Source organism: Hyperolius riggenbachi, chromosome 10, assembly GCF_040937935.1.
Source record: "Hyperolius riggenbachi isolate aHypRig1 chromosome 10, aHypRig1.pri, whole genome shotgun sequence".
Lineage (NCBI taxonomy): Eukaryota > Metazoa > Chordata > Amphibia > Anura > Hyperoliidae > Hyperolius > Hyperolius riggenbachi.
Window position 1 is genome coordinate 269063662 of NC_090655.1, and position 26665 is coordinate 269090326.

Sequence of the window (26665 nt, forward strand, 5' to 3'; positions counted from 1 at the left end):
CCCCCCCCCCCCCACATGTACCATAGATTATGGCTGGCCTCTCACTTTCCTAGTAATAATTCACATCACAGAGACAAGAGAAGATGTATATGGAATATAGCCATGTCCCTCCAGTGCCAGCATCTCACCTTCCTAGTAATAATTCAGTCACATCACAGAGACAAGAGAAGATGTATATGGAATATAGCCATGTCCCTCCAGTGCCAGCATCTCACCTTCCTAGTAATAACTCACATCACAGAGACAGGAGATGATGTATATAGAATATAGCCATGTCCCTCCAGTGCTGGCATCTCACCTTCCTAGTAATAATTCAGTCACATCACAGAGACAAGAGAAGATGTATATGGAATATAGCCATGTCCCTCCAGTGCCGGCATCTCACCTTCCTAGTAATAACTCACATCACAGAGACAGGAGATGATGTATATAGAATATAGCCATGTCCCTCCAGTGCTGGCATCTCACCTTCCTAGTAATAATTCAGTCACATCACAGAGACAAGAGAAGATGTATATGGAATATAGCCATGTCCCTCCAGTGCTGGCATCTCACCTTCCTAGTAATAATTCAGTCACATCACAGAGACAAGAAGATGTATATGGAATATAGCCATGTCCCTCCAGTGCTGGCATCTCACATTCCTAGTAATAATTCAGTCACATCACAGAGACAAGAGAAGATGTATATGGAATATAGCCATGTCCCTCCAGTGCTGGCATCTCACCTTCCTAGTAATAATTCAGTCACATCACAGAGACAAGAGAAGATGTATATGGAATATAGCCATGTCCCTCCAGTGCTGGCATCTCACCTTCCTAGTAATAACTCCCATCACAGAGACAAGAGAAGATGTATATGGAATATAGCCATGTCCCTCCAGTGCTGGCATCTCACCTTCCTAGTAATAACTCCCATCACCGAGACAGGAGAAGATGTATATGGAATATAGTCATGCCCCTCCAGTGCTGGCTTCTCACCTTCCTAGTAATAATTCAGTCACATCACAGAGACAAGAGAAGATGTATATGGAATATTGCTTTGTCTCTCCAGTGCTGGCATCTCACCTTCCTAGTAATAACTCCCATCACAGAGACAAGAGAAGATGTATATGGAATATAGCCATGTCCCTCCAGTGCTGGCATCTCACCTTCCTAGTAATAACTCCCATCACCGAGACAGGAGAAGATGTATATGGAATATAGCCATGTCCCTCCAGTGCCGGCATCTCACCTTCCTAGTAATAATTCAGTCACATCACAGAGACAAGAGAAGATGTATATGGGATATAGCAATGTCCCTCCAGTGCCGGCATCTCACCTTCCTAGTAATAATTCAGTCACATCACAGAGACAAGAGAAGATGTATATGGAATATAGCCATGTCCCTCCAGTGCCGGCATCTCACCTTCCTAGTAATAATTCACATCACAGAGACAAGAGAAGATGAATATGGAATATAGCCATGTCCCTCCAGTGCTGGCATCTCACCTTCCTAGTAATAATTCAGTCACACCACAGAGACAAGAGAAGATGTATATGGAATATAGCCATGTCCCTCCAGTGCTGGCATCTCACCTTCCTAGTAATAACTTACATCACAGAGACAAAAGAAGATGTATATGGAATATAGCCATTTCCCTCCAGTGCCGGCATCTCACCTTCCTAGTAATAACTCACATCACAGAGACAAGAGAAGATGTATATGGAATATAGCCATGTCCCTCCAGTGCCGGCATCTCACCTTCCTAGTAATAGCTCACATCACAGAGACAAGAGAAGATGTATATGGAATATAGCCATGTCCCTCCAGTGCCGGCATCTCACCTTCCTAGTAATAATTCACATCACAGAGACAAGAGAAGATGTATATGGAATATAGCCATGTCCCTCCAGTGCTGGCATCTCACCTTCCTAGTAATAATTCAGTCACATCACAGAGACAAGAGAAGATGTATATGGAATATAGCCATGTCCCTCCAGTGCCGGCATCTCACCTTCCTAGTAATAATTCACATCACAGAGACAAGAGAAGATGTATATGGAATATAGCCATGTCCCTCCAGTGCCGGCATCTCACCTTCCTAGTAATAACTCACATCACAGAGACAAGAGAAGATGTATATGGAATATAGCCATGTCCCTCCAGTGCCGGCATCTCCCCTTCCTAGTAATAATTCACATCACAGAGACAAGAGAAGATGTATATGGAATATAGCCATGTCCCTCCAGTGCTGGCATCTCAACTTCCTAGTAATAACTCACATCACAGAGACAGGAGAAGATGTATATGGAATATAGCCATGTCCCTCCAGTGTCAGCATCTCACCTTCCTAGTAATAACTTACATCACAGAGACAGGAGAAGATGTATATGGAATATAGCCATGCCCCTCCAGTGCCGGCATCTCACCTTCCTAGTAATAACTTACATCACAGAGACAAAAGAAGATGTATATGGAATATAGCCATGTCCCCCCAGTGCTGGCATCTTACCTTCCTAGTAATAACTCACATCACAGAGACAAGAGAAGATGTATATGGAATATAGCCATTTCCCTCCAGTGCCGGCATCTCACCTTCCTAGTAATAACTCACATCACAGAGACAAGAGAAGATGTATATGGAATATAGCCATGTCCCCCAGTGCTGGCATCTCACTTTACTAGTAATAATTCAGTCACATCACAGAGACAAGAGAAGATGTATATGGAATATAGCAATGTCCCTCCAGTGCCGGCATCTCATCTTCCTAGTAATAACTCACATCACAGAGACAAGAGAAGATGTATATGGAATATAGCCATGTCCCTCCAGTGCTGGCATCTCACCTTCCTAGTAATAATTCAGTCACATCACAGAGACAAGAGAAGATGTATATGGAATATAGCCATGTCCCTCCAGTGCCGGCATCTCATCTTCCTAGTAATAACTCACATCACAGAGACAAGAGAAGATGTATATGGAATATAGCCATGTCCCTCCAGTGCCGGCATCTCATCTTCCTAGTAATAACTCACATCACAGAGACAAGAGAAGATGTATATGGAATATAGCCATGTCCCTCCAGTGCCGGCATCTCATCTTCCTAGTAATAACTCACATCACAGAGACAAGAGAAGATGTATATGGAATATAGCCATGTCCCTCCAGTGCCGGCATCTCATCTTCCTAGTAATAACTCACATCACAGAGACAAGAGAAGATGTATATGGACTAAAGCCATGTCCCTCCAGTGCCATACCTCCCAACTTCTTGAGATGAGAAAGAGGGCCCCTTAAGCCGCGCCCCTGCTACACCCCTGATCACTCCCCTGTCACACCTCTAGTCACGCATGGCATAAAAATAAGAAAAATATGTGTTTTTATAATTCAATCCACTCTGGTCCTTTCTATCCTGGTTAATTTTCTCTCATATTAACATTTTAAAATTAATAATGTATGGGAATAAAGTTTAGAATCAATCAAACACATTTTTTACTAGAGAAATATATTGGAGTCTGCACAAAGATGATGGTTGGTGGGTCACAGCTAGGGGGTGGAGCCAGGTATCAAGGGGCATGGCTGGTAGGACAGACAGAGGAGATGGAGGCTGCAGCTGCAGAGGGGTTGGGTGGCCTCTGCTGCTTTGGTCCTGGTATTGGCACTGTCAAGATATTGAAAGAGCATTTAAAGAACAAGGACAGGGTAAGGATGAGGGGGAAACAATTGAGGAGTTTGAACCTTTGTTTAGAGAACATAAAAAAATTATGATGAAGTCATTAAGAAGGAAGTGGGATATTTCAACGTTGGAATTTTACATTAAAGAAAAAGTGGTACCCTGGGGGTTGAGGGAACGTATTATTCCGGCAGGACATTTACAAAATCCTAGATTTATGAAAGTGTGGAAGGAAGAAAGTATCAAAAGAGGGATTCATGTGATGAGGATGATTGTAGAGGAGGAAAGGATACAATTTGAAGAACTCAGAACAGAATTAGAAGAAAGTAAAAATAGATTAGATTCCTTCCAGACACATGGGAAGTTTGAGAAATTAAATTAACAGTTAAAAATTGAGATAGAAAAAAACCAGGTGAGGATCAAAAAGGAAAAACAACAAAAATTCCAGGAAGATGTAAAGTCATGGAATGAAAGTGAATTTTATGAATGTAAAAGAGGGAGACCCAGAAGTAGGTCCAGGAACAGGATATTCAATCGGAATCGTGTGGAGGAAAGACAGGAAGAGGACTGTGGAGATAAAGGGGTGTCTTTTTTTTAGGCCAGGACTCAGAAAACGAAGACGAAGAATCAGGAGGAGAGGAAGAGGGAGAAAAAGAGGAAGAGACACCAAGTGGGAGGGGGATATTGAAAAGTCAGAAAGACAAGTCCAAACAGAAAGTGAAGGAGAAGGTGAAAGAGGTAGAGAAAAAGACAAGGGCACAATTAGCCAAGATCCAGAAAGAGAAATAATGGGGAATAATGTAATCAATCTTGTAGAAACACCGTTGGATAAAGACAGTCTGTCACTGTTGGGCAAGGGTCTCTCTTTTGCGCCCATGTGTGGTGGTGATGAATTTACGGTGTACCGTGACTTGTGTTTTTTCCTCGGACGTGTAGCCTTAAAACTCATGTTTGGGGAGAGGAAGCAGGGCGATACTTTTGAAGAGAATGAGGCTGTTGCCACCACAGGTTTAGATCTGAAAGATAGGGCGTTATTGAGAGATCTTGAAGCCCTGAAAGATGAAGCTGAAACCCATGGAGCCCCTGTGGAGGGCCCAGAGGTTTTGAATCCAAATTCTACAGATGCTAGAAAGAAATCGAAATACATGCCACCCCTGAATTACAGATTGAAAACTTTTAGAGATTTAGTGCAAAGAGATCTACATACAGTTAAGTGGACACCATTGAGAGGTAAGGATAACCTTTCAAAAGGTGAGAGAGAAGCGCTTGATAAACTAAAACAGAGAGAAGATATTGTCATAAGAGGTAGTGACAAAGGAGGCAATGTGGTGATCCTGTCGGCTGATTACTATGAGGGTGAATGCCTGAGGTTACTGAGGGACAAGGATACCTACCAGAAGTTGCAGGAAAATCCTTTTATGATGATAAAACAAAAAATTAATGGACTGGTAAAAGAAGGTAAAAAGTTGGGAGTGTTGACTGAGGAAGCTGCCTTTTGCGAGATCAATACATTTCGGGTTCCGATTTTTTTATATCATTCCAAAGGTTCATAACAATCTTGAGCGTCCCCCGGGGCGACCGATTGTGTCGGGAATCGGGGGACCAATGAAAAACCTTGGAAAATGGTTGGACGGAAAATTGAAACAGATGGTTGAGGAACTCCCATCTTATGTCAAGGATACCGGCGAAGTGTTGGTTGCTTTAGACGGGTTTGACATCGCAAAGGACGATTTGTTGGTCAGCATTGACATTGAGGGTTTGTATACCTCTATACCCCATGAGGTTGGCCTGGCAGCGGTGGCTTTCTACCTGAAGGAACACTTCCCAGAGTCCCCAATGCACAATGAGCTTGTCATTGAGGCCCTGGAGGTTCTCCTGGGATACAACTGCTTTGTGTTTAATGGCCGGTTCTACCGCCAGGCCAGGGGCACGTCAATGGGGGCATCCTGCGCCCCGGCATATGCATGCCTCCACTTGGGACTTTGGGAGCGTCAGGATGTGTACCCTATGTGCCTCTTCCAGGAGCATGTGCGGCTCTGGTTGAGGTACATAGATGACGTGGTCCTGGTCTGGCGGGGAACAAAAGAGACACTTGAGAAATTTGTTGACCAATTAGGGAACAACAACAGAAATTTGAGTTTCACGTATGTGTGGGACAAAGAGGAGATTTCATTTTTGGACTTGAGTATTAGGAAAGAGGATGGTCACTTGATGACCAGGACATACAGGAAGCCCACAGCAGGAAATACTCTGCTTCACATCATGAGTCACCACCTACCAAGCCAGAAAAAAGCGATACCAGGTGGACAATTCCACAGATTAAGAAGAAACTGTGCGAGGGATGGTGACTATGAAGTCGAGGCTGAGGAGCTAAACAGAAGATTATTAGAAAGGGGCTATCCAAATGAATTATTAAACCAAGAGAAGAGTAGAATCCAAGAGAAACCAAGAGGTGAGATTTTAGAAAAGATTAAAATAAGAGGAAAACAGGATGAGACAGTCAACAAAGGGCCTATGAGAATGGTAACGACGGATGGCTCCCACTGGTTTAGTTTGCAAGATCTTTTACAAAAACATTGGCATGTGATGATGCTGGATGAAAAAATCAAAGCATTAGTGGGGGAAAGACCATACAAGACTGCAATCGTTATCTTCCTGTTTAATTGGTATGCTTGCTGCATACATTGCTACTAAGATTGTTTAATATAAATTTAAGTAGTTCAGCAGTGTTTGTAAATTCCCATATTACATCCTGTGAATCCTTGTGTTCCAGCCCAGTGACCACCAATTATTTATTACAGGCCTGTTTTTTTGGTAGCCACTCCCATCCCCAGCTGAACTGTTTTCTCAATTTCTAATTGAGAATCACTTCCATTTCAGCCATGGCAGCTATCATACCTATTTAAACGCTGCAAGAAGGTCACTTGTGGCCTAGGTCATTTGGTGCCATTTAATTCCTAAGTGCCATTTATTACAAAGTGCTTTGCAACAACTTACCAAGAATTTACCAAGAATTCACCCAGGAATTCAAACAGGAATCAACAGCCAAAGGACTCTGCTGGAAACTACTACTCTGTATCCACAACTGCCTCCAATGCTGTTGCTCAAAATGCCACTGCTGGACATATGTTGCACTACCAAGTAGACTCTTTATGTACACAGGTTTGCTTGCACTAACTTCATACTCATATAAACTGTTTTGGAGTTGGAAATTTCCTGCTGATAATCATTGACACTTACCATGTTTACTGCACTTTTTCTTATGTTCTGCCTGTCTGCAAACATCTACAAGTTGCATTGCAATATGCATCCTCCCAGTGTACCTCACTCCATATTCATTTCATCTGCTCTGCTTTGCTCACCTTACTCAGCTTCTCATGAACTGTTGGCTCTCCTGAAATCTCTCTCTCCCTCCAGCAGCTCAAAAACCTCACAAACATTTAAATCCCATTCACATTTGCTTACTCTCTCCCTCCTACTCTTACTTGCTGCTGGTGATATATCGCCTAACCCTGGGCCACAGCCTGCTGCCAGACAAGCATCCCCTGCTGACCCGCTTCACAGCTCTCTGTCCACAAATAACTTCAACACCCATCCTCGCCCCAACCTCATTTCCATCCATCCCACTCACAAGCACATGCTCCCCCTACCCTGCGGTCTCTGGAATGCCAGATCCGTCCGCAATAAACTTACAGAGGTCCACAACCTCTTCCTCTCTAAATCCCTCACCATCCTCGCACTCACTGAGACATGGCTCACCCCCTCTGACTCTGCCGCAGAGGCTGCCCTCTCATACGGGGGGCTTCACCTCAGTCACACCCCCAGACCAGACAACAGGACCGGGGGAGGGGTGGGTCTGCTCCTCTCCCCATCCTGCACATTCCGTGTCCTCACTCCACCATCCTCCCTACAATTCACATCATTTGAGGCCCACACTATCCGCCTCTACAATCCCCTCCCAGCCATTGTTGCAGTCTTATACCGCCCTCCGGGCTCCACACGACAATTTCTCGACAACCTTGCCTCCTGGCTCCCACACATCCTCTCCTCTGACCTCCCCACCATCATCCTCGGGGATTTCAATATACCCATCAATGAACCAAAGAACTCTGTTGCGACCCGGCTACTCACCATAGCCAACTCACATGGCCTAGTACAACACACCAACGCCCCCACTCACACTGCACGTCACACTCTCGACCTTATATTCACTAAATCCACCACCATTGCAGACCTCGACATCGCACCATTTCCACCCTCAGACCATTACCTTCTCGCCTTCAACCTCCTCACGGAAGGCACCTCCAAAATACCCGCCCACCCACCTGGTCGATGGCAGCGAGACCTACGCAAGCTCAACCCTGGCGTCCTTGCTGACTCCCTCCATGGCCTATCCTCCACTCTCCCCACCCTAACCTGTCCTAATCTTGCTGCAGCTCAGTATCACCAAATTCTCTCATCAGCCCTAGAGAAAGCTGCTCCACCAATATTCCGCCGCAACCGACCCCCTAACCCCCAGCCCTGGCGCACTACCCATACTCGCAACCTCCAGAGGGAAACATGCGCCACTGAACGAAAATGGCGGAAAACTCGACTAAACCAGGATTTCCTACAGTACAAGACTAACCTGCAGCAGTTCCACACTGCCCTTGCTCATGCGAAGCAGGAATACTTTACCAAGCTCATCGGAGCACAAGCTTCCAATCCCCGGCGTCTTTTTAGCACCTTCAACTCCCTGCTTAAACCCACCCCCCCCACCTTCTGTTTCCTCCCTCTCTGCCACAGATTTAGCCACCCACTTCACCAACAAAATAGTCTCCATCCGTCAGGAAATATCCAATCTTCAATCTTCACCTCCCACCTGCTCACAACCTACTCCTTCTCCACCCTATCCTCCCCTCACCTCCTTCACTCCTACTACCACTGAGGAGGTCAACCACCTACTGCAGACTTCCCATACCACTACCTCCCCCTTGACCCTATCCCTTCTGATCTACTTCAGCCTCACTTCACGGATCTGGCCCCAGTCCTCACTACCATGTTTAACCTCTCCCTATCCACAGGCACCTTCCCCTCAGACTTCAAGCAGGCCACTGTACTGCCTCTGCTCAAGAAACCCTCCCTCGACCCCTCGCTACCCTCCAACTACCGCCCGATCTCCCTCCTCCCCTTCGCCTCAAAACTCCTTGAGCGTCTGGTTCACAAACGCCTGACCCAGTACCTCAATGCCAACTCACTACTAGACCCACTGCAATCTGGATTTCGGCCTGCCCACTCAACCGAAACGGCTCTCACCAAAGTGGTCAATGACCTTGCCTTAGCTAAAGCTGAAGGTAAATACACCATTCTCCTCCTCCTTGACCTTTCAGCAGCTTTTGATACAGTAGATCATCCCCTACTCCTCCAGTCCCTCCAATCCATGGGCATTCACGATCTCGCCCTGACCTGGCTTTCATCCTACCTCTCCAACTGCTCCTTCACGACCTCCTTCAATGAGTCCTCGTCCACCCCCAACCACCTCTCAGTGGGAGTCCCCCAAGGCTCGGTCCTTGGCCCCCTACTGTTCTCCCTATACACATCCTCCATTGGCAAGGTTATCTCCTCCATGGGTTTTAACTATCATCTGTATGCAGATGACACCCAAATCTATCTCCACACCCCTGACATATCCACCACTACCATGGACAAGGTCTCCTCCTGCCTATCTGCCATCTCCTCCTGGATGTCCGCTAGGTTCCTAAAACTAAATCTAGACAAAACGGAATTTATGATCTTCCCACCCCGGTCATCCCTGGACCTCCCAGATGTGCAGGTCACTGTTAACCACACTACTATTCACCCTACCTCTCAAGCCCGCTGTCTGGGTGTCACCCTGGACTCCGCACTCTCCTTCACTCCCCACATCCAAAACCTCACAAAGTCCTGCAACTTCCACCTTCGTAACATCTGTAAGATTCGCCCTTTCCTGACCCCTGCCACCACCAAACTCCTCATCCATGCCCTCATAATTTCCCGCCTCGACTACTGCAATGCCCTTCTGTCTGGACTCCCTAAGACCCTAATAGCCCCACTGCAGTCCATCATGAATGCGGCTGCCAGAATTATCCACTCCTCCCATCGCTCCACCAGGGCGGCTCCCCTCCGTGAATCCCTCCACTGGCTTCCTATCCAGTCCAGAATCAGATTCAAGATATTGTGTCTGGCCTACAAATCCATCCACAAAACCTGTCCAACCTACATTTCTGATCTTACTCAGAGATACACACCAAGCCGCTCACTCCGCTCCTCCAATGAACTTCGCCTGACCGTCCCCCGCATCACCCAGTCCCATGCACGCCTCCAAGACTTCTCAAGAGCCGCTCCGACACTATGGAACTCCCTACCTCCACCCATTAGGGCAGCCCCCTCCTTCAACACCTTCAAGAAGGCCCTCAAAACTCACCTTTTCACTCTTGCCTACCACCCCTCACAATTGCTCTAAACCCACAGCCGAACTCTGGTCCCCTACCTCTCGTGTCCATACCTCTCCCTCTAGATTGTAAGCCTTTGGGCAGGGTCCTCACTCCTTTTGTGTCCTACCTGATCATGCACCTCTATTACTGTGCACCCATGCTATGCATTTGAGTGAACCTAACTTGCCTAACTCCATGCTCCCATCCAGTGACTGACTAAGCATTACCTTGTACTCATACTGTGCTGTGTGATTTGGTTTTCTTGTATTCCTGTATTGTCATATTGCTGTTTGTCACCCCTAAATATTGTCTGTAACCTAAATTAATGTCCAGCGCTGCGTAATATGTTGGCGCTTTATAAATACAACAAATAAATAAATAAATGACAGCACGTAGGGCCCCAAATCTTAAAAATGAGTTGGTCAGGTCTGAGTATAACAGCAAAAAGAAGGGAACCTGGTTAGAAAATTATCCAAAAATTAAAGGAATGTTTAGTTGCAGTAATTGCAAAGTATGTAATTATGCTGAGAGAACAAAAGTGTTTAGAAATGCAAAAAACACAAAAACTTATGAGATAAGGGATATGATAACATGTGCAACAGAAAGAGTTGTATATTGCATTGAATGTCCTTGTGGGTTACTGTATATAGGAAAAACAAAAAGGAGATTGGGAAAGCGTATTGGTGAGCACCTAATAAATATTGAGGAAGCAGACAAAGATAGTCCCCTTGGACAACACTTCAAGGACTTCCATAATGGTAAACCTACGGGACTTCGTTTCAAAGGGATAATTAAACAAAGAGTGTCAAATAGAGGTGGAGATGTGGAGAATGAACTTTATAAAATAGAAGCCACCTGGATTTATAGATTGGGTACAAAAATTCCCGGCGGACTGAACTCAGACCTCAACCTAGCATATTTTTTGTAAAAAGTTTAGGTAATTAAGCAAAGGATATTAATCTCCCGAGTGAAAGATAAAAATTAAAGTGGTCATGGAGTACACCGCAGAAGGAAAGGAAAAAAAGTGTGAACCATACCTGTAAGATATATAAGAGGTGTGAACCAAACCTGCAGTCAAGAAAGACTGGTTTACTCTTTATAGATTTTGCGGTGTAGAGATATTACATCATGATTTGGAACAGGAGAGGAAGAGAAACGAACTGAGAAAATGTCCCCAGCCCTGCGACATAACGAGCGAGTAGGAGTTCTGACTTAAAGAGTGAAATATGCTGAGAGAGCCTATTGGGAACGAAGAGTACAAAGTGACGTGTTTGTATGGAGGGGGAGGTCCCCAGGAGGCGGTCCTGCCCCACTCAAGAATAAGAGGACTTGCATTGCTGTGAAGCACAACCCTCTATCACTTTGAGAAAGCCCCGGTGGGAGGGGCGAAACGCGTCAGTGGGAGGAGCCGGAATGGGAGTGAGCGCTCACGTGACCCCTGAACGCCGGACAGGCGCATCCTAAACTGCAACAAGTCGCCGTGCACGGCCTGGAAGCGAACGAGTGGCCGGTGGAGGCAGAAAGAGCAGAAGCTCGCCCTAAGAGCTGGAGCACTGCAAGCAGACCAACAGAGCCACATGGAACAGAGATCGATTCTGCCGGTGTACACTGTCGGGTAGTCCAGGGCTGGGAGCCGTGAGTAAACAGAACGCTGAGAAGGAAACAATTTTGTGATGTTGCAACATTGAAGCAGGGCTGGTTCACACACAGATACGGGCATGGCCCCTGTGTAAAAAGCAAGTACATAGTACAAGTGAGAGACAGCCAGAGGCATTGCTCTGAAGTGAACTGCAACACATGTTAGTTAGTGTGATAGATGTCAGCAAGTCCACTATAGGTGTTCACAGTACCTGAGAAGACGCGTAGGAATACAGTGTTTTTTGGAGTGCACCTGGCGGTACCTGCAGCTGCTTTTTTGAGGCCTCTGTGGTGTGCGTCGGTGGTGGGTCCACAGACAGTCAGACCATATCGGTGGCAGGGGCGATTTGCATAGGCCAAGGTCGGGCGATCGCCTGCTGCAATTACCTAATGGTGATTGGTGGACATTACTGTGAGTGAGCGCTCCCTCCCATTCCTCTGTGTGTATGTTTTTGTTTGTATCAATAAAGTTTTCCATAAGCACAGGTAGGGCCACTGGTCTTTATTTATTGCTTGATTGACATTTTACCAGGCAGGATCTCCTCCCTAAACGGGAGTTTGTGCTGTTTTACATAAGGGTCAGCTCGCATTATAATTCTATATAAGCGTCCGTATTGGCACTGTCCCAGCTGGGAGGGTTGTTGCTATGGCTCTTGGAGGGTTTGGGGTTAGTAGGTGATGGGACAGGTGGGCTCAGGTATGGTCAGGATATGGAGCTGCAGTCCCCTCTGCCTAGTTCATCAGGTGCCAGAGCCATAAGTAATGATAATTTATAGCTAATTAGCTGCAGGCCTCTGCTCCTATCTTCCTCTGTCTCCAGCTGTTCTCTCCTCACATCTTCATCCATCTACCGCTGCTGGCACTGCTGTAACTTCCCAGGAATGTGTGCATGGAGAGGAGGAGAGAAGCCCCAGATGATGAGCAAGGCACACTGGAGGAGAGGACTGTGGTGCTGTATGTGCAGGAGACCACAGCTTATGGGATATTATCACCCCTAGCAAATTATGTTGTTTTCTGTGCTCTGCTTTTTACTGCTAATATCTTACAGCTATAATCTGTTATCCTTTTCAGAACTAAGATCTCAGCTCAAAGAACAAAAGACTTATGTGTGGAGTGATCAGCAGTCTCTGGAGGAGGGTGACATGATGAGGGAAATTAAAGAGGAAGAAGAAGAGCCCCTTGTGTGTCGTAATCAGCAGTCTCTGGAGGAGGGAGACATGATGAGGGAAATTAAAGAGGAGGAAGAAAAAGAGAGATATATGATGAGTAGTCAGCAGTCTACAGAGAAGGGTGACGTTATGGGGATGATTAAAGAGGAACAAGAGATGTATGTGAGAAGTGATCGGCAGTCTATGGAGGAGGGTGACATGATGGGGACAATTAAAGAGGAAGAAGAAGAGACGTATGTGAGGAGTGATCAGCGGTCTATGGAGGAGGGTGACATGATGAGAACAAGTAAAGAGGAAGAAGAGACGTATGTGAGGAGTGATCAGCGGTCTGCAGAGGGGGGTGACATGATGGGGACAATTAAGAAGGAAGAAGAAGAGACGTATGTGAGGAGTGATCAGCAGTCTATGGAGGAGGGTGACATGATGAGGACAAGTAAAGAGGAAGAAGAGAAATATATGAGGAGTGATCAGCAGTCTATGGAGGAGGGTGACATGATGTGGACAAGTAAAGAGGAAGAAGAGGAGATGTATGTGAGGGGTGATCAGCAGTCTATGGAGGAAGGTTTAATAATTAGAGTGATTAAAGAAGAAACATATGTGAGGAGTGATCAGCGGTCTGCAGTGGAGGGTGACATGATGAGGACAACTATAGAGAAGGACCCTCTTACAGAGAGCAGAACAGGTGAGTGATCAGAATTAATATGTAGAAGCGCTTTGGATCTTTTCAAATCCCTAATGACCAATGATATGAACAGTACAATGTTGTTTTTTATTTCTTTTTTTTTTTTTACAAGAAAGCACACACTTTTTTTTACTATCTTATATTTCAGATGATCGTTAATTTTTTTTTTTTGTGTGTGATTTTAATGATCATCTGAACAATGATGAATTAGAATCCATTTTATTTGGCCAGGTAAGTTTGCATGTACTAGGAATTTGACTCTTTGGTTCCTTAAAGTGAACCTCCGGACTAAAAATCGACTCAGCAGCACTGAAAAGGCCTGGTGTTTCTTTAACAGTTTCACAGCATCAGAACTTTGTTTCTCTTATACAAGCCTCATTTTTAGCTGCACAGAAGAAAACTGCCCGGGCTTTTTTCCCCTGATGCTGTGCAAAGCATGATGGGATTTCGGATTTTGTTGTTCTCGTTCTGCTGTTTTGGTGCAATTTTTTTTTCTTACATTTTGAATTTGACATTTGAAGCCTAGCGTGTGCAGCTGGGAGGGGTTATCAGGACACAGGACAGTTGGAACTGTGTCTCCTGCTCCTTGTCACCTCCTTTCAACCAAAAAGATGGCTGCCCCCATGGCAAAGATGGCAGCCCCCATGAATCACAAACATTTGCCTGTTCTTTTAAAACGGGGTGGGTAAGAGATTATATTACCTATCTATTCTAATGAACATAACTAATGTAACTTGATGACAGTATGTTTGTTTAGGCTGAAGTTCCCCTTTAACAGACATAGACACATTACAAGTCATGGACAGTATATAAGTTATAGTGGTAGTAAACATGGTGAGAAGCATTCATTTTCAGTTCTATTCTGTAATGCTTTCCAGTCCTAGCAGCTCTAGCATGGTTCTGCATTAAGCATGGCTTCTGCCTGAGGGAAGTTCTGTGCCTGGAAGTTTTTGTTGTGACTGACCGGTATCTCACTGCTGAAGGCATAAGCTGGAGGATGGAGTGAGCAGGGTGGGAGGGGTCAGAGGCAATCTTGGTCGCTCTCTTACTCCACCTGCTAGTATAAAGATCCTGCATGGAAGGTAAGCTGCGGAGCATGAGCCAAACAGTCATAGTTGATGTCATGATGGATTCTGTGGTCGCAGTAAAGACCTGCACCATTTATTTATTATTTATTTATTGTATTTATAAAGCGCCAACATATTACACAGCGCTGGACATTAGTTTAGGTTACAGACAATATGTAGGGGCGACACACAGCAATAAGACAATACAGGAATACAAGAAAAACCAGATCATGTGCTTAGTCAGTCACTGGATGGGAGCATGGAGATTAGGCAAGTTGAGTTCACTCAAATGCATAGCATGGGTGCAAAGTAATGGATCATGATCAGGTAGGACACAAAAGGAGGAGGACCCTGCCCGAAGGCTTGCAATCTAGAGGGAGAGGTAGGGACACAAAAGGTAGGGGACCGAAGTTCGGCTGTGGGTTTAGAGCACTTGTGAGGGATGGTATGCCAGAGTGAAAAGGTGAGTTTTGAGGGCCTTTTTGAAGATGTTGAAGGAGGGTACTGCCCTAATGGGTGGAGGTAGAGAATTCCATAGTGTTGGAGCAGCTCTTGAGAAGTCCTGGAGGCGTGAATGGGACTTGGTGATGCGGGGGGCAGTCAGGCGAAGTTAATTTGAGGAGCGGAGTGAGCAGCTAGGTGTGTACCTCTGAGTAAGATCAGAAATGTAGGTTGAACAGGATTTGTGGACAGATTTGTAGGTCAGACACAGTATCTCAAAACTGATTCTGGACTGGATAGGAAGCCAGTGGAGGGATTCACAGAGGGAAGCCGCTGTGGTGGAGCAATGGGAGGAGTGGATAATTCTGGCTGCTGCGTTCATGATGGACTGCAGTTGGGCTATTTGGGTCATAGGGAGACCAGACAGAAGGGCATTGCAGTAGTCAAGGTCGGAAATTATGAGTAAATGGATGAGGAGTTTGGTGGTGGCAGAGGTCAGGAAAGGGTGGATCTTGCAGATGTTACGAAGGTGGAAGTTGCAGGAGTTTATGAGGTTTTGGATGTGGGGAGTGAAGGAGAGTGTGGAGTCCAGGGTGACACCCAGACAGCGGGCGTGAGAGGGAGGGCGAATGGTACTGTGGTTAACAGTGACATGCACATCTGGGAGGGTCAGGGATGGACGGGGTGGGAAGATCATAAATTCTGTTTTGTCTAGATTTAGTTTCAGGAACCTAGCGGACATCCAGGGGGAGATGGCTGATAGGCAGGAGGAGACCTTGTCCATGGTAGTGGTGGATATGTCAGGGGTGTGGAGGTAGATTTGGGTGTCATCTGCATACAGATGATAGTTAAAACCCATGGAGGCGATAAGCTTGCCAATGGAGGATGTGTATAGGGAGAACAGTAGGGAGCGAAGGACCGAGTCTTGGGGGACTCCCACCGAGAGGTGGTTGGGGGTGGATGAGGACTCATTAAAGGAGGTTGTGAAGGAGCGGTTGGAGAAGTAGGATGAAAGCCAGGTCAGTGCTAGGTCGTGAATGCCCAGGGACTGGAGGAGTAAGGGATGGTCTTCTGTGTCAAAAGCTGCTGAAAAAGTCAAGAAGGAGGAGAATGGAGTATTTGCTTTAGCTAAGGCAAAGTCACTGACCACTTTGGTGAGAGCTTGTAACGATTGGTGTCAGCAAAACAGATTTTCTGATTATTGCTGATCTGCAGTATCACCAATAATACAGATGCTATACCTGATTATGTGGTGATCTGCAGAATCACCAATAATGCCAATGTGAGATAAGTGTTTGGTGCAACAGTAATGAGAATGAGAGAGTTCACCCGAGGAGCGGGTGACTCAAACAGTACTGCAGCCGGTGCTCACTTAATGGGCGGGTGAGTCAGACCGTGCTGCAGCCAGGAGTGTTTAATGCACAAAAGCAAGTAGATGAAATACAAACAGTGCTGTACAACTGATCACCTGTGGAGCAGGTGATTCAGACTGTACTGCAGACTGGTAGTGTTTAGTGCACCGTACAAGGAGGAGTAATACAAATAGTACTGCACTAACGATCCCCTGTGGAGCAGGTGATACGGACTGTATTGCAGCCTAGGAGTAGTTGATACAGATGGTACTGCAGCCTAGGAGTAGGTGATACAGATGGTACTGCAGCCCTAGTAACACAGATAGTACTGCAGCCTAGGAGCAAGTGACACAGATAGTACTGCAGCTAAGGACACCTGAGGAGCAGGTATCCCAGACGATGCTGCAGTATCTTTCACCTGAGATGTAGGTGAAGGATACAATTTCCCTCACCAGTGGCTAGGCCCACTGGTGTGGGTAGCGAGGTCAGACAGGCAGAGTTATTATTATTATTATTATTATTTAGTATTTATATAGCGCCGACATATTACGCAGCGCTGTACAGTGTATATATATATATATACAGTATATTTCTTGTCACTAACTGTCCCTCAAAGGAGCTCACAATCTAATCCCTACCATTGCCATATGTCTATATTATGTAGTTGGCAACGAGCGGACAGGTACAGAAACGGAAGACTGATTCGACGTCAATAACAGGCAGGGTCGGCAACGTGAATCAGATGGCAGAGTCACAGAATCAACAAACAGGAGAATAGTCAGAGGAAGCAGAAGGTCATAACAAATAAACAATGCAATAGTACATTAAGCTATCAACAGAATCTGGCTAAGTGTGGATCCCCAGCTCCAGCTGGTTCTAGCACACTTTGGGATCTGACTAGGGTCTGAGCGCTAACACTACAGCATTCGCAACAGCAGACGCGGACCTACTGACAGGCCTGTCCTATATATACCCAAATGTGCTCCACAGTGCCGCCCCAGTCACTCAGCCAATCCGGACGCTGGATGGAGTCAGCTGACCGCGTGATCAGCTGACTCCCCTCCTAGATGCATAAAGGTCCTGTCGCTCGCCTCGCGCGCACGTAGCCCTTAGCCTGTGAGCAATAAAAGGACCAGGCAAAGTCTCAGCATGTAACCGTGCGGCAGAGGTCGCTGGCCGATACGCGGAGATAGCCGCCATGCCGCTTGTCTCTACGGCGGTATCTCCGCTATCTATTACAGGGCTGTTTCGGTTGGGTGGGCAGGTCGAAATCCAGATTGCAGTGAGTCTAGCAGTGAGTTGGCATTGAAGTACTGGGTCAGGCGTTTGTGAACTAGACACTCAAGGATTTTTGAGGCAAAGGGGAGGAGGGAGATAGGGCAGTAGTTGGAGGGTTGTAAGGCGTTGAGGGAGGGTTTCTTGAGCAGGGGCAGTACAGAATTGACATGAAAAGTGTGCTATTCTGCTGCCTGTAAGATATCACCAGTGAGGAAATAATATCACAGTCTTAGTGAACTGAGCCTATTGTCTGGAATCAGTTTAGACTGCCAGGTGTCTATGAAGCAAAGAGCAGCAGAGAGGTAAAAGTCCTTCTTAGTTCTGATCAGTAGTTGAAGCTCCTCTAGTTTGTTGCATATTGACCTGACATTAGAGAGTATGATTCCAGGTAGTGGTGAACACAGTCCTCTATGCCAAAAGTGCACCTGGATCCTGGAGAGCTTGCCTCTTCTAAGCCTCACTGCCTGATTCAGCACTGTAGCTCCACTGATCAGATTCCCCAGAAAGCTAAGAGTAGATGCAATATCCAGGGATAGATCAGTCCTGAATGCCCAGAATTTGTTTGCTGGGGAAGGTTATCCGGGTTGGGTTGCAAAAGGCAATAATAAAAAACAAAAAGACAGAGCAACTTGCCGAGGCTGCCATCTCCAGGCTCCTCCTCCTCATAGCCCAGTGGGTGGGTACAATGCCTTGCAAAAGTCTTCACCCACCACCACCACCACCACCACCACCTACTTTATTACACTCCAACCTGTAATTTTATTCACAATTTGGGAAAAGTGGCACCCAGTGTAAATACTGTAAAATTGGATGAAAAGCAAGGTAAAACCAAAAAGATGAGGTGGCTTTCCTCAATGATGAGATCTTTGTGTAGACAAAGACATTTTTCAGGGCTGTGCTAAATGACAATTTCTTTGTCTATACAAAGATCTCATCATTGTTTTTAAAGTGGATCCAAGATAAACTTTTACTCATTACATAATAGTGTTCCTTTCATATAGTTTATAGGGCATTCCTCTAGCCAAATACTTTTTTTGTTTTTGTTTAAATACCCTAATTCCCTGTAAACTAAACAAGCCTCGCCCACAGCTTTTCCAGCGCCTTGGCACTGTAGCAAGAGCTTATGGGAGATCAGTCTGGGGATTAGGCGGCATTATCAGCCAGAGATTTTAGAAGCAGAGGGGAGGGGAGTGAAGTATTCACAGGCAAAGGGGAGGAGATACAGAGCAGTTTGCATGTGTGTAATGATCACAAGCAGAACATGGCTGCTCTCATTGTATTACAGGAAGAAATAATCATAAACTGTTGAAGCTGTTTGCAGCTAGATTTGCTGTGTAAACTATCTAAACTTTAGATAAGCTATAAAGACAAGTTACTTGTTATAGTTATTTATCTCGGATCCGCTTTAATATAACTTTATTCACACTGCTGGGGCACCTTTTTTTCCCCAAATTGTGCTTCAAATACCCCCCTAGCATACTCTGTTGGAGGGGTCCAGACAGATCACTCATGGTTTAACCACTTGAGGACCGTGGGCTTTACCCCCCTTTAGGACCGGCCACTTTTTTTCCATTCAGACCACTGCAGCTTTGACGGTTTATTGCTCGCTCATACAACCTACCACCTAAATGAATTTTGGCTCCTTTTCTTGTCACTAATAAAGCTTTCTTTTGGTGCTATTTGATTGCTCCTGCGATTTTTACTTTTTATTATATTCATCAAAAAAGACATGAATTTTGGCAAAAAAATGATTTTTTTAACTTTCTGTGCTGACATTTTTCAAATAAAGTAAAATTTATGTATACATGCAGCGCGAAAAATGTGGACAAACATGTTTTTGATAAAAAAAAAAAACCATTCAGTGTATATTTATTGGTTTGGGTAAAAGTTATAGCGTTTACAAACTATGGTGCAAAAAGTGAATTTTCCCATTTTCAAGCATCTCTGACTTTTCTGACCACCTGACATGTTTCATGAGGGGCTAGAATTCCAGGATAGTATAAATACCCCCCAAATGACCCCATTTTGTAAAGAAGACATCCCAAAGTATTCACTGAGAGGCATAGTGAGTTCATACAAGATATTAATTTTTGTCACAAGTAAGCGGAAATGACACTTTGTGACAAAAAAAAAAAAAAGTTTCCATTTCTTCTAACTTGCGACAAAAAAAAAATGAAATCTGCCACGGACTCACCATGCCCCTCTCTGAATACCTTGAAGTGTCTACTTTCCAAAATGGGGTCATTTGTGGGGTGTGTTTACTGTCCTCACATTTTGGGGGGTGCTAATTTGTAAGCACCCATGTAAAGCCTAAAGGTGCTCATTGGACTTTGGGCCCCTTAGCGCAGTTAGGCTGCAAAAAAGTGCCACACATGTGGTATTGCCGTACTCAGGAGAAGTAGTATAATGTGTTTTGGGGTGTATTTTTACACATACCCATGCTGGGTGGGAGAAATATCTCTGTAAATGACAATTTTTTAAATTTTTTTTACACATAATTGTCCATTTACAGAGATCTTTCTCCCACTCAGCATGGGTATGTGTAAAAATACACCCCAAAACACATTATACTACTTCTCCTGAGTACGGCGATACCACATGTGGCACTTTTTTGCACCCTAACTGCGCTAAGGGGCCCAAAGTCCAATGAGTACCTTTAGGATTTCACAGGTCATTTTGAGAAATTTCGTTTCAAGACTACTCCTCACGGTTTAGGGCCCCTAAAATGCCAGGACAGTATAGGAACCCCACAAATGACCCCATTTTAGTAAGAAGACACCCCAAGGTATTCCGTTAGTAGTACGGTGAGTTCATAGAAGATTTTATTTTTTGTCACCCGCCTACACGCTGTGGGCGATCTGGGGCAGGGGGGGGGGGGAAATCAGTGTGCTTGGGTGCGACATAGGGTGGCTGCAGCCTGCCCTGGTGGTCCCTCGGACACTGGGACCACCAGGGCAGAAGGCAGCCTGTATAATACACTTTGTAAACATTACAAAGTGTATTATACACTTTGTATGCGGCGATCGCGGGGTTAACATCCCGCCGGCGCTTCCGTATAGCCGGCGGGATGTTGCGGCGGGCGAGCGGTGACAGGCGCCGGCGGAGGATCGCGTCACGGATGCCCATGCCCTTACAAGGACCGCCGCCTCTGTGGGTGAGCTGGTCCTTAAGGGCTCCACTTCCCGGCCGCCCCTGTGCGTTAGGCGGTCGGGAAGTGGTTAACCACTTCACCCTATCTGGACGGATATATCCGTCCAGATAGACTGTGCTGCTCCTGCAGAGTGGTGCGCGCGATCGGGCGCGCTCCCGCTGCCTGCCGCTAGCCCCCCAATCAGTGAATGGGAATATCATTCCCATTCACCGATCATTCCCATTCACTGATCTAAGCCCCCCGGAGAAATACCGACGCTTTCTAATCAGAGAGCCTCCTTGTTACAGCCTCCTAATAGTTCCTGGCAGCGTGATCGTACACTCCAGGAACTTTTTTGACTGTGGCCATCTTGTGGCCAAATAGTAAACTGCACCCAAATACATTTTTTAAATAAAGAATTACATTTTATTACATCTAAAAATAGCTGTTTACCTCCCAAACTAAAATCACCCACATACATTTTTTAATTAAAAAATAAAAAAAAAAATTACAATTAAAAAAAAAACTACATTAATAGTTACCTAAGGGTCTAAACTTTTTAAATATATATGTTAAGAGGGCATCCTATTCATTTTTTTTTTAAATTATAAGCTTGTAAATAGTGATGAACGCAAATTGAAAAAATGCACCTTTATTTCTAAATAAAATATCGGCGCCATACATTGTGATAGGGACATAATTTAGAAGGCGTAATAAGCGGGACAAATACGCAAATAAAATACATGGGTTTTAATTACGGTAGCGTGTATTAATTTTAAACTACAATGGCCAAAAACTGAGAAATAATGATTTTTTCCATTTCTTTTTTTAATCTTCCTGTTAAAATGGATTTAGAAAAAAATTATTCTTAGCAAAATGTACTACCTAAAAAAAGCCTAATTAGTGGCGGAAAAAACAAGATATAGATCAATTAACTGTGATTAGTAGCGATAAAGTTATTGGCGAATGAATGGAAGGTGAACGTTGCTCGGATGCATGAGATTTTCCACGCTGTAGGCTGAAGTGGTTAAACCATAATGATAACCTGTCACTTTTACCAAGCAGAGCGACCACACCCAGGTCCGGCTGGGCCACCCCGAGTGCAGCCGGGTGTGTTGTCTCCCCCTGCTTCCTGTGGTTGGTTGCCCCTCTGCATCCTGCCTTTGTGAGTAGTACATTTATTTTGCCTGTTGGTACCCTTTGTATGAAAACTTATGGTGCTATTGGGCTCCTGTTCTCTTCTCTCCTGTTTCTTCTTCTCCAGAGTGCCGAGACACCCCCACTGCTGTACTGTCATTTTATTGCTTTTTAGTCTTATTTTATGTGATGGGTCTGCACAAAATAGCCTAAGTTGATTAAGTGAAATGAGAAATGATGCACCAACATGGAATTCTCAGCAGCTCACTGACTCTCCCTAATGATAATTGCTCCTCCCCTCAGAATTCTCTAACAGGAAGTGATGATGTTTCTCTATTTGCAGGGCGGAGTCCCGGCATCAGGAACCTCTCAGAGACTCGTCTCTCTGTATCCACAGACTGTACAACGGATGATGATGTCACTGGACAAGAGTCTCCTGCAGATATCCTGGTGACCCCAAATATTCCCCCAGACTCCCCCCACCTGTCTAACTCTGAGGGGCCTCATACCCAGCACAGCTCTCCCCCTGCAGGAGGGTCTTATTCCTGTTCCACATGTGGGAAATGTTTTGTACATAAATCAAACCTTATCAGACATGAGAGATCTCACACTGGTGAGAAGCCTTATTCGTGTGCTGAGTGTGGGAAATGTTTTGTACAGAAATTAGACCTTGTCAGACATGAGAGATGTCACACTGGTGAGAAGCCCTATTCTTGTGCTGAATGTGGGAAATGTTTTGCTCGGAAATCAAATCTTGTCAGTCATGAGAGATCTCACACTGGTGAGAAGCCTTATTCATGTGCTGAGTGTGGGAAATGTTTTTTAAAGAAATCTCAACCTGCCAGGCATGAGAGCTCACACACAGAGGAGAAGCCCTATTCATGTGCTGAGTGTGGAGTTAGTTTTGGAGTTAAAAAAAGCCTTGATAGTCCTAATAAATCTCACACTGACAAAAAGGCCTATCCATGTGCTGAGTGTGGGAAATATTTTGTTCAAAAATCATACCTTGTCATACACCAGAGAACGCACACTGGCGAGAAGCCATATTCTTGTGCTGAGTGTGGGAAATGTTTTGGTCAGAAATCATACCTTCTCAAACATGAGAGATTTCACACTGGTGAGAAGCCATATTCATGTGCTCAGTGTGGGAAATGTTTTGGGAGTAAATCACATCTTGTCACACATGAGAGATCTCACACTGGAGAGAAGCCCTATTCATGTGCTGAGTGTGGGAAATGTTTTTCTCTGATATCTATCCATGTCAGACATACGATATCCCACACTGCTGATAAGCCCTATTCTTGTGCTGAGTGTGGAAAATGTTTTGCAGTTAAAAAAACCTTTAAAAAGCATAAGAGATCACACACTGACAATAAGGCCTTTTCATGTGCTGAGTGTGGGAAGTGTTTTGTTCGAAAATCACATCTTGTCATACATGAGAGATCTCACACTGGTGACAAACCTTATTCATGTGCTGAGTGTGGTAAACGGTTTTCTCAGAAAATAAGCCTTGTCAATCATGACCTAACTCACACTGGTGAGAAGCCCTATTCATGTGCTGAGTGCGGGAAATGTTTTAGTCTGAAAAGAAACCTTGCCAGACATGAGAGATCTCACACTGGAGAGAAGCCCTATTCATGTGCTGAGTGTGGGAAATGTTTTGCTGATAAAGGAACCCTTGTCAGACATGAGAGGACTCACACTGGTGAGAAGCCCTATTCATGTACTGAGTGTGGGAAATGTTTTGGTGATAAAAGAAGCCTTGCCATACATGAGAGATCTCACACTGGAGAGAAGCCCTATTCATGTGCTGAGTGTGGGAAATGTTTTGCTGATAAAGCAACTCTTGTCAGACATGAGAGATCTCACACTGGTGGTAAGTAAGGAGCAGGGAAACATAGCCTAACCTTCAGTGAACCTGAACTGGCCACAGCACACTGCTCTCCATCTCCCCAGCATAGCCGGAAGTAGGGAGGATGGAAAGTGGAGTGCAGCAGCCAATAACAGGCTTGTTCAGCTCCGCTTATCCCTCTCTGATTGCTGGTAAGAAACTCTATTACTGCAGTCTGGGTCGGGTCTCTGTCACATTTCTTGTAGTGATCTTAACAGTTGAATTGTAGCATAGCTCCACCCACATTCTGTGCCCTGGCCTGACCTGGTCCACAATGGCCCCTCTTTTGTCCATATAAACAATCTGAGGGCTCAGCACATTTGGCCAAGTAAGGAGGATTGTGACAGTGTCTGCTGTTTCAGTCAGTAAGATGACAGAAAAGGGTTACGATGAGCATGTCCTGTGGAAGGTCAGTGGAGAGGTCAGAGCTATTGATAGACACAGCTTATTGCTTCCCAAGGTAAAAACAAGTCTGCACTTATACCCTTTGTGTGTATCTGCATTCATCTGTTTGAGCGTATTCACTCTGTGGTCGGTGAATTCTGGCTGATCCTGAACCAAGATCCTACCTATGGGGGACACTTCAGTGATCTGCTGGTTTCTGAGTACAGCCGAGGTCAGAGAATTAAGAGTTGGGTATGCAAGTCGGATACTTGGCCCAGAGAGAAAGTGAATGTACCTAGAGATAGAAGGGGCTCTGTACCGTGTCCCAGGTGTTATTGCTGCAACGCTATAATAAATAGTACTACCATTTCCATCCATCCACCGGTGAACGGGTTGAAGTAAGGGGCAGATTTTCATGCTTGAGCTCATATATTGTGTGTGGGCTGAAGGGCCCCTGCGAACTTGTTTATATTGGTGAAGCAGGAAGAGCAGTGAGACAGCGGATACAGGAACAGAAGTATTGCTAATTACGCATTGGGGGAGAGAGTATGAGCTGTCTGTATCCCGCCATCTTGCCATAATGCTTCCTACAGCTGCACAATTGTGTTGGTTTGTGGTTGGGGCAATTCCGGCTTTGCAGAGAGGGGAAGATGGGAAGAAAGTCCTGTAGCAGCATGAAGCTAGGTGGATAAAAGTATTTAATTGTGTTCAACCACAAGGCCTCAATGAGGGTCTAAGCTTGAAGTGCTTTCTGAGGAAGTGCACTGAGGACTGTCAGAGAATGTCTAAAACAAAACTCTGGTTATGGGAACTGCGATTGCTATTGTACTGATTTCAATTTGTTAAATGTATTAGTGTTTAACCATATTATTTGTTGGTTTTTTTTTTTGTTTGTTTAAGATTGTTTGTTTATTTTAAAGAACAGTTTTTATACACAAAAGACAAATTACCATGAAGATTGTACAGTGTGTCAGGGAGTGCAGTATATATAATCAGGGCTGTGGAGTCGTGGAGTCAGTCGGGTCAATTTTGGGTGTCTGGAGTCGGAGTCGGGAAAAAATGCACCGACTCGACTCCTAATGAACTTAAACTGTAATTAAAATAGAAAATATGATAAAATGTTCTATTTATCAGATAATAGTCATCATAAATAATATATACAGGCAGAGAAAAGGATGAGAAATGCCGGCACTGCTGTAAACTGCTTGTTTATTCATAACACATGGTGCAACATCGTGGATTCAATTGTATGCATATTGAGACGTAACATACCGGTTTGCTGGTAAAGCTGTGCGGTGGGTGCTGGGGGATGAGAGCCTAAATAATATATACATACAGTAATAGCTGTGCTTAGTCCACAAAAATGAAATAAACCAATCAAAATTAGTTACTTGTGCTGCTTCAATAAAGCAGTCCCCGTATTTTTAAAGTCAGCTATACACATCTGATTGTGACTGTATATATGATGTGTACACAGGAATCTCTTATATACACTAAATGACATGCTGTAAGTATAAAGCCTGATGTGTAGCCGTGTCACTAATAGAGATGGTCAATGAGATGGAAATAATTCTGCGTTGATTCTGATTTATGCAAATGTACGCACTCTCTTTGCTCATGAAATCAAATAATTTGATATGTTGTTAAAATTTGGTTTGGTGACTACGAATTAAATGGTAACTGAGAAGGATGAAAAGAAAAGTTTTATACATACCTGGGGCTTCCTCCAGCCCCCTTCAGGCTAATCAGTCCCTCGCTGGCCTCTTCCACCACCTGGATCTTCTGCTATGAGTCCTGGTAATTCAGCCAGCCACACAGTCCAGCCACATGCCGCTTCCATAGCAAGGAGCGTTCTGCACCTGCGCAATAGTGCTGCGCAGGTGTAGTATGCTCCCGGCGGCGGAGTGTGTGCATGCGCACTACGCCAGACTGGCTCAAGTACCTGGACTCGTGGCGGAGGAGGACAGCGAGGGACTGATTAGCCTGAAGGGGGCTGGAGGAAGCCCCAGGTATGTATAAAACTTTAATTTCATCTGTCTCAGGTTTACTTTGTTACACAGTAGTACTATACTCTACATGCACTCTCCACAGAGCTGCAGGGAATCCACTGGGAATGTTGTGCACATTGAACACAGAGGTGTTGTCTATCACCCATAACCTAGTTCAGATTGTGCATGAAGAATGTGTAATAGAGGAAAAATCTCCTTATTCCCCTGCAGAGTACCTGCACATCACTCTTATGCTGGGCATACACGGCTCGACAATGCGCCGGTATCGAGCCAGCGAGTCACCGCTCGTCCGCGCGGATCGATTCCTGCTCGTCCCCACGGGCGCTGCTAATCAGCGTTTCGTTTGCTCCCATTGTTCTCCCCGCCGGTATCGAGCGCAG

The 26665-nt window shown here is 45.1% G+C and overlaps 1 protein-coding gene across 1 annotated transcript in view; it reads left to right on the forward strand.

The window, feature by feature from the left end:
* The window catches only part of LOC137537191 (uncharacterized), a 140362-nt gene that overhangs the window by 39211 nt on the left and 74486 nt on the right, over positions 1 to 26665 (forward strand). Inside the window, exons 6-7 of the mRNA XM_068259302.1 lie at positions 12817 to 13596; positions 22345 to 23877. Coding sequence (XP_068115403.1) covers positions 12817 to 13596; positions 22345 to 23877 — 2313 coding nt within the window. The remainder of the gene's footprint in view (positions 1 to 12816; positions 13597 to 22344; positions 23878 to 26665) is intronic.